Source organism: Bos mutus, chromosome 13 (genome assembly GCF_027580195.1).
Source record: "Bos mutus isolate GX-2022 chromosome 13, NWIPB_WYAK_1.1, whole genome shotgun sequence".
NCBI lineage: Eukaryota > Metazoa > Chordata > Mammalia > Artiodactyla > Bovidae > Bos > Bos mutus.
Genome location: NC_091629.1, coordinates 22,334,933 through 22,344,850, shown reverse-complemented (window position 1 = coordinate 22,344,850; position 9,918 = coordinate 22,334,933). Strand labels below are relative to the sequence as shown.

Here is a 9,918-nt window from a genome sequence, read left to right as displayed (position 1 = left end):
ACCTCATAGAGTGGTGGGGATGAAACAAGATGCTTATGGGGAACTTAACAGAGTACTCGACACAGTAAATCTCTAAAAACTGCACTATTATTGTGGTTCGGAAGTGAAATGACTTGCCCAGGGTCACACAGCCTGGCGATGGCAGAGCTGGGACTGAAAACCAGAACAGGGTGACTCCAAAGGAGCTGCTCATTCATTGTGAACACCAGGGCTTCAGTTTTCCTATACAGGAAGTTAACTGTCTCCATCTCAGAGGCTGATTTTTGAGATAAGCATGTAAAGTGCCTAGCACATAGTAAGTCCTTTAAATACAGTGTGTCAGATTATTGCTGTCGTCCTTCCCAAATAATGCTTTGAAGAAGGCAAATATAGATCTTGCCGCACACTGGCTGGTGGGAAGAAGGGAGGGAAGGAGTTTGCTGGTTATTGGCAAAAGGGGTGATAACTGGAGCTGGAGTTTACCAACTTCCCTCTACTGACAATCAAGAACTTTTACAGGCTGAGGGAGGGGGCTACATGCAGAAACAGCATAGTCAACTCTGACAGTCATCTTGACATTGGTCATCGGTGGTCTGACCGGCATCACCTTGATTGTTTTGAGGTAGAGTTAATCTTCAGTTCCAGGGTCGATTTGTTTCCATTTCTTGAGGCCAGTTTTCGGAACTGTGGCAGCTGATGTCATGGCTACGTCTGGTCATCATGTAGTTAACTTTTCACCTGGTGGAGGTTTCAGTATCTATAAGACAGCTCACAGGATATGGCTCAGAATATTATCTATAGCCCTTGAGAAGAAACTAAAAGTCCTTGACATGTTTAATGACTAAACTACAATCATTTGGTCTCCTTGGGCTGCTTTCCTTTGTTTCTGCATATTCTTTCTTTTCTGGTTAAACTTATTCTTTGGCTAAAGTTTTTCCACAGACAAAAGGCAGGCTGAGGATATGGGGGTGGGGGAGGGCTGGCGGCAAGGATCATCGGGTCCTGCTCTGTTTCAAGGTCACAGCAGATTAGAGTCCAGGACCCCCCTTCTTCCGATTCCCAGGTTCCTGGTTTTGGCTCAAATCATGAAAAGTGATCACAGCCATTTCTTGAATATTTGCAACATACACAGTCCAAGGTATTTTGTGTTTGATCTCATCCTCACATCAATGTAGGGACAAAGAACCCTTTTAAATGTATTTTTATTTATTTATTTTTCGAACTTCGCATTCATTTATTCAGTTGACACTGTTGGGCAGTGTGGGGGATACAGATTTTTCTTTTCTTCCACACAAACCATCAGACAATTTCATGCCGTCTCCCCAAGTGGAGAAGTCTATATCAGTGCATACCCAGTGGACAGAGAATGTAGTCAGCAGCCTGCTGTACAGATATTTACACATAATTACAGGGCCCCTGGGCTTCCTTGGTGGCTTAGTGGTAAAGAACCTGCCTGCTAATGCAGGAGATGCAGGTTCAATCCCTGGGCAGGGAAGATCCCCTGGAGAAGGAAATGGCAACCCACTCCAGTATTCTTGCCTGGCAAATCTCATGGACAGAGGAGCCTGGTGGGCTGCAGTCCATGGGGCTGCAAAAGAGTTGGACACGACTGAGTGACTAAACAACAGGACCCCTGCCATTGGATGTGCCAGGCTTGGCCCACCCCATCCCACCTCTCCAGGCTCTGCCCAAACCCTCCTCTCCCATCCCAACATCATTGCCTTTAGCTACAGTAAGTATCCCGGGGCCTGGGACATAGCAGACCACTGAGAGTGCTGCCAGCCCTGAATGATAGGACCCAGCCGGCTATGGGAAAGGGGTAAAGTTAAAAAGGGCCCCTTTTTACAGCTGAAGAAACAGACTCACAGTGGTGAAGACATTTGCCCAAGGCACTGAAGGAATGAGGCTATGTCTGCTGGCTTCCAGACGCCACAACACTCCCACTGTCCCCACCTGCCCTCCCCCCACCGCCCAACCACCATTGTGCAATTCTCAAGGATCCAGCCTGTTGAAGACCAGGAATTGTCTCCATGGAATTCCCCGATTTCCACCAAGCGGGGCCCACTCCTTCTGCCCCCAGGTGGAGCAGGGAGAGGAAGCTGAGTCAAGGCAGACTTCCAGGGAGAAGAGGGCAGAGCCTGGGAGCGTGAGGAGGGTCCACGGAGGGCGTCTGATCAGGAAGCGGGATCGTCTGGCTCAGACAGAAGTCTCGGGAACTTTCCATCCTTTTTCCTTAGGCTGATCTCTAGGGGGTCTTCCGATGGAGGGCTCAGGGAGTCCTCCAGCCAGCCCTGCCTCCCTCCCTCCCTCTCATGCAGTTCTCACAAGCTCTGCAGTTTGCAAAACCCAATCCTTCCCTTGTGGGCCTGTGGTTTCCTGTTGGGTCTGGGGTCCTGCCTGACTTGGCAATGGGGGCTGTGGGCAGGAGGGAGAGGGGAGAGGTGGTGTAAGCCCTTTCCTTGCCTTCTCATGCTGGGACTGCCCGACACACACACACACACACACACACACACACACACACACACACACACGCCATGGCCTGAGTCAGCTCTTGCAAGTGGCCAGTCAGAGAGGGGCGGGGTCACTGATTCAGTTGACAGCCTCTTTAAAGCCCCCAGGAGGGCAGCTGCAGCCAGACCAAGTGCTATCCTCACCATGAGCCCCCTGCAGCCCTTGGTCCTGGCGCTCCTGGTGCTGGCTTGCTGCTCTGCTGTCCCCAGACGACGCCAGCCCACCGTTGTGGTCTTTCCAGGAGAACCACGAACCAACCTCACCAACAGGCAGCTGGCAGAGGTAGGCACACTCCCCCATCTAGAGTTGGGAAGGGCTGGCCAGGAGTCCCAGGAAGGGCGCGGGGTCTCAAACGAGATACTCTGGGGCTTGTTGTGGGGGGAGTGGTGATGGGCACCTCTGGAGGACAGAGCAGTGAGAACGGGCCCTGGGAGATTCTGGACAGGGACTGCTGGAAACAGGCTAGTGAGGGTTTCCTAGATTGGCACTGGGAAATGGATAAGGGGCACTGGGGGGTTCTGGAGTGGTGATGGGCTGAGGGCGAACAGGGGTAAACCCTAGGGGGCCCTGAAGTAGGCACTGCATGGGGGCATCCTGGAGTGGAATGGAGCTGAGGATGTCCACACGGAGGGGAGATTCTTGGGGCGGGCACAAGCCCTGGTATCCAGGGTACCGAGTACTGGATACAGTGTCTCGTTGCTAGTCTCCAAGAGCCGGGAGGGATGGAGTCCTTGCCCAGTAGGACAGAGAAAGGGCGTCGGGGCTCTGCCACGTCTCTGCCCTTCCTTCCACAGGAATACCTGTACCGCTATGGCTACACTCCTGGGGCAGAGCTGAGCGAGGACGGTCAGTCCCTGCAGCGAGCTCTGCTGCGCTTCCAGCGGCGCCTGTCCCTGCCCGAGACTGGCGAGCTGGACAGCACCACCCTGAACGCCATGCGAGCCCCGCGCTGCGGCGTCCCAGACGTGGGCAGATTCCAGACCTTTGAGGGCGAACTCAAGTGGCACCACCACAACATCACCTACTGGTGCGCGGCTGGGCCCCGCGGGGGCGAGCGGGGTGCAGAGGGTGGCGAGAGGCGGGTTCCCAAGCGCCGCCCCTTGGAGAACACATCCCGTCTCAGGCCAATCCATGGCTTTCACTGAATGTGCCCGCCTTGAGGCAAGTGGCTCCCCCTCAGAGCCTCCGTCTCCCCCATCGGGGGAAATGGACCTCGCCAACTGACTCCAAAGAGAAAAGTGCGTCTGAAAGTGCTTTCGAGATGAAAGCGTGGAGCGCAGGCAGGGCTATGTATTTGAAGTCGCGGAGACACCGGGTGGCACTGCTGGCCCGGCTCCCACCTCTCACTTCTGCCCTTTATCCTCCTGCCTTTTCCCTCCAGGATCCAAAATTACTCGGAAGACCTGCCGCGCGCCGTGATCGACGACGCCTTTGCCCGCGCTTTCGCGCTCTGGAGCGCGGTGACGCCGCTCACCTTCACTCGAGTGTACGGCCCCGAAGCTGACATTGTCATCCAGTTTGGTGTTAGAGGTGAGAACGCGAATAAGGGGGAAATCGGGAGAATCTGAGATGGGGACAGAGGTGGGAGGATCAAAGAGAGACGCGGGGGGCCCAGCACCTGGATTTCTCTTGCCTGTCTCTGAAGCCCTGGCGGCCGATCGCCCTTATGGCGCCCCCTCCTGACCGACATCTCACTGCACTGGGACAGCAAATGTTGAACTGCGGCTCTTAGGCCGAATTTTAGCCTGCAGTTAGGCCAGAGCCCTTGGGCAGTGCACAACCTGCGCAACCGTACGCGTCTCACTCTCTTCTCCACCCGCTTCTTCAGAGCACGGAGATGGGTATCCCTTCGATGGGAAGAACGGGCTCCTGGCACACGCCTTTCCGCCTGGCAAAGGCATTCAGGGAGATGCCCACTTCGACGATGAAGAGTTGTGGTCTCTGGGCAAAGGCGTTGGTGAGATCCCGAGCTGCCCCGGCCCCCACTCCCTTCTCCTCTCACGCGCATCACCAGTCCCCCTGACCCCAGTCCCCCTTTCCCGCAGTGATCCCGACCTACTTCGGAAACGCGAAGGGCGCCGCCTGCCACTTCCCCTTCACCTTTGAGGGTCGCTCCTACTCCGCCTGCACCACGGACGGCCGTTCCGACGACATGCTCTGGTGCAGCACCACCGCCGACTACGACGCCGACCGCCAGTTCGGCTTCTGCCCCAGCGAGAGTGAGTGCCCACCCTCCTGAGGGTCCAGAGCGCTGGCTCTTAATCCCAGCTCTGCCACTGATGCCGAGGGTGGCCTGCGAACCCCTCTCCTGTTCTCTGGGCCCAGTTCCCTCATCTGTGAGACGAGGCGAGAAAGGGGAGGAGGACACAGGTGGCTCGTGGGTCAGTTAACTCGCGGCACCTTCAGTTAATCGTGTGGGCCTCCCAGGACTCTACACCCAGGACGGCAATGCGGACGGCAAGCCCTGCGTCTTCCCGTTCACCTTCCAGGGCCGCACCTACTCCGCCTGTACCTCCGATGGTCGCTCCGACGGCTACCGCTGGTGCGCCACCACCGCCAACTACGACCAGGACAAGCTCTACGGCTTCTGCCCGACCCGAGGTACCTCTGACCCACCTACCTGATTCAGCCTCGCGCCCTCATTCCGCGTTGGTTCCCGAGCCTGGCCCTTCCACCCGTCCGTTTGTCTTCCCGCTCCTGTCGGTGCTCAGGACAGCCTTGACTCGGCCTGCCGTCACCGCAGCTCCTCCCCCAGCCTTCCAGATGCCGCCGCCGCATCCGCGGAGGCTTGGCCTTTCAGCCAGGCTTGCAGCCTCCTCCTAGGTCTGCGGTCCCCAGGCCCCGCCCATTATTCTAGCCAGATGTCGGCGGTGCCCCACAACTCCCCCTGGGCTTTTAAAATAAGCCTCCCAGTTTCTCTAGCTCCTCGATTGGCCCGCCCCTGGCTCTTCATTGCCCCCCACACCCCGCCTCCACTTGGCTCACCCGAGGCTCTGGTCTCTCCAGTCGATGCAACGGTGACCGGGGGCAACGCGGCGGGGGAGCTCTGCGTCTTCCCCTTCACCTTCCTGGGCAAGGAATACTCGGCCTGCACCAGAGAGGGTCGCAATGATGGGCACCTCTGGTGCGCCACCACCTCCAACTTCGACAAAGACAAGAAGTGGGGCTTCTGCCCGGATCAAGGTGGGCGGGGCGCCGAGGTTCCGTGGCTGGGGCCTCAGCCAGGGCAGTGGTGACCGGGAGGGATGCCCGGGCTGGGAGCTCGGCCCAGGGCTCCGAGCTCAGGCTCCCTTCTTTCGTCCAGGATACAGCCTGTTCCTTGTGGCCGCACACGAGTTTGGCCACGCGCTGGGCTTAGATCACACCTCCGTGCCAGAGGCTCTCATGTACCCCATGTACAGATTCACAGAGGAGCACCCCCTGCATAGGGACGATGTTCAGGGCATCCAGCATCTGTATGGTGAGGGCGTGGGGCAGGGATAGAGGGAGGAGAGGGAAGGGCTAGGTTCTCCCGGCTCAGAACACCCCGAGAATAGGGAGGAGGGGAGAGTTAGGACTCTGATATCTATCTTTGAGAGCCCTTGAGGCTGGTGGGTACAACTGCTGCCAGGTCAGGACTTGGAGATGGCGATAAAGAGCCCCGACTCTAGAGTGAGACGGACATAGGTTCAAAAGCCGGTCCAGCCACTATCCGGCTAGATGACGTTGGATAGGTTACTTCACCCCTCAACTTCCTTATCTGTAAAGTGGGGCTAACACCTGCCTCATGGGGTTGTTAGGAGGCTTAAGTGAGTTAGAATAATGCCTGGAATATAGCAAGCACCATATAAATGTTTGATAGTTTTATTATTATCACCACTTATTATCATTAGTATGTTTCCGCATCAAAAAAATGAAAATATTAAAGAATCTGCTCCATAGTTTTTTCTTTTTCCCCCTTCTGAAGATCAAAGGAGCTAATGTGCGTTTATAAAGCTCCCAGCACTGTTTGGCACCCAGTTTGAGAGCTCAAAAGAGGCTTCTCTCCCACCAGCCTGGGGGTGGGGGTGAGTGTGTGAAAGGAAGCTGCCAGCCCGGGGTTGGGGGAAGGCAGGATCCAACATTTGAAGTGGGGAGAGCGCCAGGGACCTCCAGGTAGGCACCAGGGAGCAGATACTCCAAAGGCACAGAGATGCAAGAACAGCGATTGCCTTACGCGGTATCTCTTTTCAGGTCCTCGCCCTGAGCCTGAACCACGGCCTCCGACCACTACCACCACTACCACCACCGAACCCCAGCCCACCGCTCCCCCCACGGTCTGCGTCACGGGGCCTCCCACCGCCCGCCCCTCAGAGGGTCCCACTACTGGCCCCACAGGGCCCCCGGCAGCTGGCCCCACGGGTCCTCCCACGGCTGGCCCTTCTGCGGCCCCGACGGAGTCCCCGGATCCAGCGGAGGACGTCTGCAACGTGGACATCTTCGACGCCATCGCGGAGATTAGGAACCGCTTGCATTTCTTCAAGGCTGGGTGAGGGGCGGGGCTGCGCGGTCGGGGGCGGGGGCTTGGAGGCGGGACCTGCCTGTGTCTCCCCGCCCACTGGCCGTCGGTTCCAGGCTCAGTGCCCCCACCCCCACTTTTCGCATCCCTAGGAAGTACTGGAGACTTTCTGAGGGAGGGGGCCGCCGGGTGCAGGGTCCCTTCCTTGTCAAGAGCAAGTGGCCTGAGCTGCCCCGCAAGCTGGACTCCGCCTTCGAGGATCCGCTCACCAAGAAGATTTTCTTCTTCTCTGGTTAGTTTTCGTCTTTCTCCCTCCCCTGTGCTGTGCTTGGTCGCTCAGTCGTGTCCGACTCTTTGCGACCCTGTGGACTGTAGCCCACCAGGTTCCTCTGTCCATGGGGATTCTCCAGGCAAGAAGACTGGAGTGGGTTGCCATTTCTTCTTTCTCCTGGGGATCTTCCCCACCCAGGGATCGAACTGGGTATCCCGCATTGCAGGCAGATTATTTACCGTCTGAGCCACCAGGGGAGCCCTGAACAAATTTAGCAGGGCTGAATTTCAGCCCTCCTCACAGCACCCTGGCACAGTCCTACCGAGGGGCTCTGCTCCTTGGGCACAGAGACTGCGGGCACTCCTGGACCGTGCCTGCGTTTTCCCTCTTGACATTCAAGGGGGGTGTGTACCCCACTCCCTGCCCCCAGACCGATGTGAGCCTCTCTTCGGCAGGGCGCCAAGTGTGGGTGTACACCGGCGCGTCGTTGCTAGGCCCGAGGCGTCTGGACAAGTTGGGCCTGGGCCCGGAAGTGGCCCAGGTCACCGGGGCCCTCCCGCGCCCTGGGGGTAAGGTGCTGCTGTTCAGCGGGCAGAGCTTCTGGAGGTGAGATTCCCGGGGACCGCCAGCAGGGGGAGCCCGGGCGCCATCCGCCTGCCCGCCGGCTCAGCGCCTGTCTCCTCGGTGCCGTCCTGCAGGTTCGACGTGAAGACACAGAAGGTGGATCCCCAGAGCGTCACCCCCGTGGACCAGATGTTTCCCGGGGTGCCCATTAGCACGCACGACATCTTTCAGTACCAAGGTGAGGGCTGAGAGCCAGGGTCAGGGGGAGGATCCCTCCCAGAGATACCTCCCACAGTAGGTTCCCCTACCCTGTGTTGTTAGTCGCTCAGTCGTGTCTGACTCTTTGTGACTCCATGGATTGTAGCCCGCCAGGCTCCTCTGTCCATGGAATTCTCCAGGCAAGAAAACTGGAGTGGGTAGCCATTCTCTTCTCCAGGGGATGTTCCCCATCCAGGGATCGAACCCAGGTCTCCCACATTGCAGGCAGATTCTCTACCATCTGAGCCACCAGGGAAGCCCCTGCCTTAGTGATTGGTCAAATTTCAAGCCAGAAAGAAAAAGCCGGTGGAGACTGAGGCAAATGTCCCTCATTGATGAGTTCCCCGCAGAGTCAGGGATTTTCCCAGACCATTTGAGGACCAGGGCCACAACAGAACTAGAACCCAGATTTCCTGCCTCCCAGCTGGAAGCTCTTTCCCCCATGGCACAGGACACCTGGTTTGTATGAAGGCTTTATTAGACCATATTTATCAAGTGCCTGTAATATGCTAGGCATCACGCTGCCACTGGGGATACAGTGATAAATAAGACATTACATAGATGTGTGTGTGTGACTTTGGGCAAGTCACTGCTATTCACAGAGCCTCAGTTTCCCCATATGTAAAATGGGGATAGTAGCTGGAGTTAACCCTTTTTTTCTCTTTCCCACTGCTCACCCCCAATCAGCGGACAACTGCTGTTGGCTCAGCCACCAAAATATTTACAACCTCCTTTGCAGACACCCTAGTCCAAGCCACGCTGGTTGTCCAATACCTTCAAATATGTTTTCTGAGAGTAGGGAGGAGCTAAGAGGGGAAGGGCATGCAAGGTCGAAGGCACTAATGAAGCCTGATCTGACCCCTCTCCTCCCCCTTCTCCACCCCCTCCCACTACTCCTGTCGTTCCCTTTGCTCTGCTCCACTCACACCAGCCTCTGGCTGTTCTTTGAACACATCAAGGTCATTCCCAGCTTAGGGCCTTTGTGCCAGTTGTTCCCTCTGCCTGGAGGGTTTTTTCCCCCAGATTGTCACTGGGATACCTCCCTCTCAGCCTTCAGGTCTCAGCACTCAGGCCACCTCTACAGAGAGGCCGTCTCTGGCCCTCATTATCTATTCACTCGACTGCTCACTTACATTTCCTTCATTGCTTTCCCTATTGTCAGAACCAACCTCCTTTACTTATGCATTTGCTTGTTAATCATGTCTTACCCCACTAACATGTAAGCACCCAAACGACTGAGATCATGCCTGCATTTTCCCTCTGCTGTATCCCCAGTGTCTCTAACAGTGCATGGCATGATGAATGTTGGATGGATGAATGGGATTTGTTGAATGAATTGTTCTGAGTATCGACTGTGTGCCAGGCCCTGTGCCAGTGCTTTGGACATGGAGGTCTGTGCCCTCCAGCATCTCCAGGGTGGGGTGGGGAACAGACATGTCCAGTGGAAACCTTGGAAAGATTTCGAAAGGGTAGGAAGCGTGACTGTGAAGACCATACTCCTGTTTGGGTCCGTGTGTGTGGGAGAGCTGGAATCACCCCTCTTGGGCCACTTTCTCCCTTGCAGAGAAAGCTTACTTCTGCCAGGATCACTTCTACTGGCGCGTGAGTTCCCAGAATGAGGTGAATCAGGTGGACTATGTGGGCTACGTGACCTTCGACCTCCTGAAGTGCCCTGAGGACTAGGGCTCCCAAGCCTGCTTCAGCACTGCAGCGGGGGCCCCCTGGGGGACCCTGCCAATAGGGAATGAGCCAGTCTGCCGGATCCCAACTAGTGGATCTGTTCTGAAGGACGAGGAGGAGGGGAGGTGGGCTGGGCCCTCTCTTCCCACCTTCCTTTCTTATTAGAATGTATTTAATA

At 56.6% G+C, this 9,918-nt stretch overlaps 1 protein-coding gene across 1 annotated transcript; it reads left to right on the top strand.

Moving 5' to 3' along the window:
* The first annotated feature begins 2,626 nt into the window (after positions 1-2,626).
* On the top strand, positions 2,627-9,918 carry MMP9 (matrix metallopeptidase 9). Its single transcript, XM_005897554.3, has 13 exons — positions 2,627-2,772; positions 3,285-3,517; positions 3,872-4,020; positions 4,319-4,447; positions 4,536-4,709; positions 4,918-5,091; positions 5,497-5,673; positions 5,795-5,950; positions 6,703-6,997; positions 7,120-7,259; positions 7,694-7,844; positions 7,937-8,040; positions 9,625-9,918. The coding sequence occupies exons 1-13, from the start codon at positions 2,635-2,637 to the stop codon at positions 9,741-9,743; spliced, it is 2,139 nt and encodes a 712-aa protein (XP_005897616.1). The 5' UTR covers positions 2,627-2,634; the 3' UTR covers positions 9,744-9,918.

Coding starts and splice junctions, on each gene's coding strand:
- MMP9 (XM_005897554.3), top strand. CDS start 2,635: ATGAGCCCCCTGCAGCCCTTGGTCCTGGCGCTCCTGGTGCTGGCTTGC. Junction 5,674..5,794: donor GGGCTTCTGCCCGGATCAAG/GTGGGCGGGGCG, acceptor TCTTTCGTCCAG/GATACAGCCTGTTCCTTGTG. Junction 7,260..7,693: donor GAAGATTTTCTTCTTCTCTG/GTTAGTTTTCGT, acceptor TCTCTTCGGCAG/GGCGCCAAGTGTGGGTGTAC.